This window comes from Entelurus aequoreus, linkage group LG21, assembly GCF_033978785.1.
Source record: "Entelurus aequoreus isolate RoL-2023_Sb linkage group LG21, RoL_Eaeq_v1.1, whole genome shotgun sequence".
NCBI lineage: Eukaryota > Metazoa > Chordata > Actinopteri > Syngnathiformes > Syngnathidae > Entelurus > Entelurus aequoreus.
In genome coordinates this window covers 7,290,256-7,297,539 of record NC_084751.1, presented here as the reverse complement: position 1 = coordinate 7,297,539, position 7,284 = coordinate 7,290,256, and the positions used below count along the sequence as shown (strand labels likewise).

Sequence of the window (7,284 nt, the reverse complement as noted above, 5' to 3'; positions counted from 1 at the left end):
ATATCTTCACCTCCTCCACTGAAAGGTTGCCAGATGTCCTGTTGTCATCATTCCCAATAGGTGATATCTTCACCTCCTCCACTGAAAGGTTGCCAGATGTCCTGTTGTCATCATTCCCAATAGGTGATATCTTCACCTCCTCCACTGAAAGGTTGCCAGATGTCCTGTTGTCATCATTCCCAATAGGTGATATCTTCACCTCCTCCACTGAAAGGTTGCCAGATATCCTGTTGTCATCATTCCCAATAGGTGATATCTTCACCTCCTCCACTGAAAGGTTGCCAGATGTCCTGTTGTCATCATTCCCAATAGGTGATATCTTCACCTCCTCCACTGAAAGGTTGCCAGATGTCCTGTTGTCATCATTCCCAATAGGTGATATCTTCACCTCCTCCGCTGAAAGGTTGCCAGATGTCCTGTTGTCATCATTCCCAATAGGTGATATCTTCACCTCCACTGAAATATTGCCAGATGTCCTTTTGTCATCAATAACCATATGATTGCCATTTGTTGTGATATTGTATGCAGGCATGACGTACTTCTTCCTAAAAATAGCCTCATTGCTGTGTAAAATGTGTTGGTTAGAGATTTGTTATTGACAAAACGCTTGTCTATTCAGCACCTCAAGAGAAAGTGGAAGTTGGAAGTTCCTTGGAGTAGACCAGTCCATCCAGCTGGATTCTGCTGCTTATCTGGCAACCTCAGTCAGGGACAAAAGGATGGGACTACAGAATTTTTGACCGTGATTGCAGTACCACATCTGGCCACACTATTACATACGGCACCTTTAAAGCAGAGTCGTATGTACAGAGAGTATGGCCAACGCGGTTTCAAAGTCGGCCTCAATATGGCGCCCTGTAGTCACGTGAGGGCATTTCGACCAATCACAGAGAGTACGGCCACAGGATCTCCGAAATGGTTGCTCAAAAGCCCCTCACGTGACTACACGGCGCCACTTTGAGGCCAACTATGAAACCGAGTTGGCCATACCATAGATAGACATCTTATAAGTAGACGCAGCATTGGCTGCTGTGACGCGAGAAATTGGGCTGCCATCTTGAAGTGGTGACGAGGAGCCGGCGAGCAGCCTAAACTGACAGTTGACAGGTAGAAAACAAAGATGGTGTTCAGCGTTTTCCGGCTCAAATGAGCGGACTGTTGAAAATAGGAATCGGGGGATTACTTTTCACAAGTAAGATTTAACAATAACGTACTATTGGTTGTATTTTGTGAAAAGTGCATATTGTATATAGTTCTCTGCAAACCTATGAAATGTTCTATTTTGTCAGAATGCACCAGAATGCTTCATTTGTATGTGAAAATCACAAATAAATCTTCTGGGGGAGGATGACCCCCCTACAGGGGTTTGCTTAGACAATACTTTCTTAACAGTATAATTGTAACCAGGAATAAGTCTTCAAGTAACAATATTCAAATACTAACATTGTTGGGTAAGACAGAATTTGCTTTTATTCTGAATCCAGTGAAACAGATTGGTGGTTTTAGCTGATATAAAGACTTTCAGGTGTTTATATATGTTTATGTTGAAGTATTTGGCAGACGCTTTTATCCAAAGCGACATAAATAAAAAATACATACAAAACAGTCACTGTAAACATGATCATTTAAGAGAAGAATGTAATACAAAATATCAATACAAAGTGTCAAGACAGAATAAACTCTCTGCTGCTGCAGCAACATAGATACAGTCTATAGATGTATAGATATCTAATGTATTCATACATTGTTTATGTAGCATGTATATATAACATCATATTGTTTCTTCAATTTAAAAATAGCTGACCCTTCTCTGGGATTATATTCCCAGTTTTGATCTGGGACGTCTGGTCACTTATAGTATATAAGAATATTCTATTACTGTTAAGCAAACTATGAATATTAAAACATGTAAATAATAAATGATACATTTATTATTTATTTATCATTTATTTATTATTGTTAAGCAAACTATGAATAATAGAACATGTGTCCTTCATCATAGCTACACGTATGACAAAAAAGCGCGTGAAAATAAGTGGTATTCAATGAGGTAAAATGAATTAAATGCGCTGACAGTTCGTTGCTCCTGCCAAATGAATTGCACTGAATGGAGGGGATCACCACTCCAAGATGGCGGCCCCGCGTCTCGTCTGCGCCAGTAGGCAGTAGCGCTCCATGCTGCGTACCCTTAGAACATGTCTATGGGCCATACTCTCTCTTCTCCATACACGGCTGTGAGGTAAGATTACATTGTGACGTCACACGTCAAAGAATGGGTAAATGGCACCATCTTGTGGAATGTTTACCATGGAATCAAAAAAAAAATTTGATTATCAATATTTCAAAATAATTCTCACCAATAGTGTATATGATGGTGTAATGTAATAATTTTGATTTATTGACCGAACATTTTCATCTTATTACTGCCATGGGTGATTTTTTACATGATGATACACACACACACACACGCACACACGCACACACACGCACATATATAGGTAAGAACGAGCCAGACTTTTGAACGGCTCTTTTAAAGAAACGGCTCCTCAGGATCGGGCTAAGATGTCTATGATCGGGCTCCCTTCAAAGAGCCATAAATATAATAATATAATAATATAATAGCCATCTATAATGATAAAAGAATGATGGCGTTGTGTTGACGTACTTCTTGGCCGTGAGCGCTAAACAAACACTTGCGGCAATCCGATTGGTCCAACATGTTGTCAGTCATGCTGACAGCGGCTCTGATTGGTCGACGTCACATCTTCTGGGGGCGTGCGCTTGCACAGCAGGAAGTGCAGACGAGCGAATTGAGGATTGTGCAGAAATTCGTAATGTTAGACGAATAAAAGCACACACTTGAGCGGGAGTCATGTCCTTGTTGGTTCATCATCCGTAAGTACGTCAAATGTGTTTATTTTTCCTCAGTGTATGTTCGTTTTATCACACGTTCAAGGTGTTCACCTCTCTGTTATATTGTTAGCTTGTCGTGTTAGCCGACAGATGCTAAATGAAACATTTCCTGGCGGACAGCATTTAGTGTAACACGTCATTCTCACCTACTTTTAAAGATAGAAGTCAACAATGATGGCGTAAATAAAGGCAGTTCAAAGTCGTCTTTTAGGCTCACGTCAGCGTTTAGCTAACCGCTATTTGCTCAGGTGTCAATGTTTTTTTCATGCAAATGATTCGACGTAGAGCAATATTTGGCCACCTGTTGTGCCTGCTCGCTCACACTAGTAATAATAATGGATTATATTTTATATACTAGTAAGGACTCGGAGTAAGTAAGCATAGACATCTTCTAAGGCAGTCTTTTTCAACCACTGTGCCGCGGCACCAGTGTGCCGTGAGACATTGTCTGGTGTGCCGTGGGAAATTATGCAACTTCACCTAATTGGTCAAAAAAATTGTTTTTGCCAAATCATTAATTATAATCTGCAAATAATGTGCCGTTGCTTAGTGTCTGTGCTGTGTAAAGCTCTGCAGGGTAACCACATAGTACTCCATGTCAGTATGTGGCAGCAGGAGTTAATTGCTTTGTAAAAGTCCGAATGTGTCGGGTGAGACAAAGGATTGTTTGTTGTGATCCCAATGTGCAGGTAAAAAGGCATGTAATGCTTAAAACAAAAATGAACAAACGGGAAAGGAAAAGGCAATGGCTATGCAAAACGAAAGCAAAATTGAACTGGCTACGAAGTAAACAAACCGAATGCTGGACGACAGCAAAAACTTACGGCGTCGACAAAGTACATCCATGCATGACATATCAATCAGCAATGTCCACACAAAGAAGGATAGCAACAACTGAAATAGCCTTGCTTGCTAACACAAAGCAGGTGCGGGGAATAGCGCTCAAAGGAAGACATGAAACTGCTACAGGAAAACACCAACAAAACAGGAAGGGCCACCAAAATAACAGCGCAATACAATACACTAAAGCACAGGAAAAAACCAACAAACTCAAAATAAGGCACGACGACCTGGTGAAGTATAATTTTTTAACATTTTCTACTGGTGGTGTGCCTTCGTATTTTTAAATGGAAAAAAATGTGCCTTGCCTCAAAACAGGTTGAAAAACCCTGTTCTAAGGGTACGCAGCATGGAGCGCTACTGGCGCTGACGTGACGCGGGGCCGCCATCTTGGAGTGGTGATCAGTGCAATTCATTTGGCAGGAGCAATGAACTGTCAGCGCATTTAATTCATTTTACCTCACTGAATACCACTGATTTTCACGCGCTTTTTTGTCATACGTGTAGCTATGATAAAGGACACATGTTTTATTATTCATAGTTTGCTTAACAGTAATAGAATATTCTTATATGCTATAAGTGACCAGACGTCCCAGATCAAAGCTGGGAATATAATCCCAGAGAAGGGTCAGCTATTTTTAAATTGAAGAAACAATATGATGAGGTTATATATACATGCTACATAAACAATGTATGAATACATTAGATATCTATATATCTATAGACTGTATCTTTGTTGCTGCAGCAGCAGAGAGTTTATTCTGTCTTGACACTTTTTATTGATATTTTGTTTTACATTCTTCCCTTTAATGATCATGTTTACAGTGATTGTTTTATGTGTATTTTTTATGTATGTCGCTTTGGATAAAAGCGTCTGCCAAATAAACATATATAAACACCTGAAAGTCTTTATATCAGCTAAAACCACCAATCTCTTTCACTGGATTCAGAATAAAAGCAAATTCTGTCATACCCAACAATGTTAGTATTTGAATATTGTTACTTGAAGACTTATTCCTGGTTACAATTATACTGTTAAGAAAGTATTGTCTTATACGTTGCCTAAAATGAGAATGCATCATAATTAGTGGCGGCTGGTGAATTTTGTTTTTCATGTTATGTTATTCAAGTATGACATTTTTAAATGTAATTAATTTCATTGACAAGCAATTCTATTATGGTCATACTCTTGTTTGCTAGCGGCTAGGATGTCAGTACTATTGAAGATCTTTGCTCCTTCTCAACTCTGTGCTAATATCCTTTTCACAAAATACAACCAATAGTACGTTAATGTTAAATCTTACTTGTGAAAAGCAATCCCCCGATTCCTATTTTCAACAGTCCGCTCATTTGAGCAGGAAAACGCTGAACGCCATCTTTGTTTTCTACCTGTCAACTGTCAGTTTAGCATCTTTGTTTTCTACCTGTCAACTGTCAGTTTAGCATCTTTGTTTTCTACCTGTCAGTTTAGCATCTTTGTTTTCTACCTGTCAGCTGTCAGTTTAGCATCTTTGTTTTCTACCTGTCAACTGTCAGTTTAGCATCTTTGTTTTCTACCTGTCAACTGTCAGTTTAGCATCTTTGTTTTCTACCTGTCAACTGTCAGTTTAGCATCTTTGTTTTCTACCTGTCAACTGTCAGTTTAGCATCTTTGTTTTCTACCTGTCAACTGTCAGTTTAGCATCTTTGTTTTCTACCTGTCAACTGTCAGTTTAGCATCTTTGTTTTCTACCTGTCAACTGTCAGTTTAGCATCTTTGTTTTCTACTTGTCAACTGTCAGTTTAGGCTGCTCGCCTGCTCCTCATCACCACTTCAAGATGGCGGCCCAATTTCTCGCGTCACAGCAGCCAATGCTTTGTCTGCTTCTAAGATGTCTGTGTAAGTAAGCGTGTGTGTTGCAGCTGAGGCGGACGAGCACACAAGCGGACATCATGGACGCAAGGCATGCTGGGAGTGTGCAGGGCGTGGGCCGCAGAGACGCTGCAGTGTGGCAGCAAACACGCAGCCTCCTCTACAAGAACCTGCTCATCAAGTGGAGGACCAAACAGCAGAGTTTGCAGGTCTGGTCCAGCTCCTCTACCCCACCTAACGCCTTAAAGTTTCTCTTTCAAAGTGTCCGCCCAAACTGTACAGGAAGTGATCCTGCCGCTGCTGCTGCTGGCTCTCCTGATCCTCATCAGCACGCACAACCCGCACGTGTCCTACGGCGGCATCGGCACCGTGGAGCTGGAGCGCGAAGACCACATCATCAAGGGCCTGGGCTACACGCCCATCACCAACGTGACCAACCACATCATGGAGGAGGTGGCCCAGGAGATGCGTAAGGCGCACGTCTCGGCCCTCGCACACACTCGCCGCGTGCTCAGCTGTGGCGTGCGCTTGCAGACATGCAGGAACACCTGGAGATGTTCGCCAGCGAGGAGGACCTGGAGAACGCCAGCCTGCACCAGCCCTCCAGCTACGTGGGCGTGGTGTTCAGAGACGCCTCGGCCACCTCGTACAGTCTGCGCTTCCCGTACAGCCAACTGCCGCGGCCCAGCGACTACACCGAGTCCATGGGTAAGTTGTGCTGCAAGGAAGGTAAGGTCTCCTACTCCACGTCCACTCTCTCCTTGGTCCTCCACAGCCAACTGTGTCAGCAGCTCCGTCAACTGCCGGGCGGCTAACTACTGGTACTCGGGCTTCATCCGCCTCCAGTCGCTGATTGATGCCGCCATCATCCAGGTGAGGTCGCCCTCCCTGGGCAATATGGCTGAAATCTGTATCACCATATAAGTCTTTTCAATCAATCAATCAAAGTTTGTCTATATACCGTATTTTTCGGACTATAAGGCGTACTTAAAATCCTTTCATTTTCTCAAAACTCGACAGTGGGCCTTATTTAGACTTTTTATCTCCTAATTATTACTTTTTATCTCCTATTACTTTTTATCTAATAATTATGACTTTCTATCTCATAATTATGACTTTTTAACTCAATATGATACATTTTTATTACATAATTTGGACCTTTTAAACTCCTAATTATGAGTTTTTTTTATAACAATTACGAATTCTTCATAATTTGGACTTTTTACTTCATAATTTGGACTTTTTTTAAATCTCATAAGTATGCCTTTTTATCTGATAATTTTGACTTTTTATCTCATAATTTTGACTTTATCTCATAATTTTGACTTTTTATCTCATAATTATGCCTTTTTGTCTCATAATTATGACTTTCTATCTAATTATTACTTTTTATTCCATAATTTGGATTTTTTAATCTCCCAATTATGTTTTATGTCATAATTTTGATTTTCAATGTTATTATGACATTTTATGTCATAATTTGGACTTTTATCTTATAATTTTGACTTTTTATCTCCTAATTATAACTTTTTATCTAATAATTCGGACTTTCTATCTCATAATTATGACTCTTTAACTCAATATGATACATTTTTATTCCATAATTTGAATTTTTTAATCTCGTAATTATGACTTTTTATATCATAATTTTGACTTTTTACTTCATAATTTCGACTTTT

General features: G+C 40.3%; 1 protein-coding gene across 2 annotated transcripts in view; it reads left to right on the top strand.

The window, feature by feature from the left end:
* Nucleotides 1-2,734: 2,734 nt before the first annotated feature.
* abca5 (ATP-binding cassette, sub-family A (ABC1), member 5) overlaps nt 2,735-7,284 on the top strand; it is a 55,638-nt gene continuing 51,088 nt past the window's right edge. The window contains exons 1-5 of one of the 2 annotated variants that reach the window (XM_062030665.1): nt 2,735-2,895; nt 5,656-5,814; nt 5,888-6,074; nt 6,140-6,313; nt 6,381-6,478. In XM_062030665.1, the coding sequence (XP_061886649.1) occupies nt 5,686-5,814; nt 5,888-6,074; nt 6,140-6,313; nt 6,381-6,478 (588 nt within the window). In that variant the 5' untranslated portion in view covers nt 2,735-2,895; nt 5,656-5,685. Of the gene's footprint in view, nt 2,900-5,655; nt 5,815-5,887; nt 6,075-6,139; nt 6,314-6,380; nt 6,479-7,284 lie in introns of both variants that reach the window. The other variant, XM_062030664.1, reaches the window with a different exon arrangement.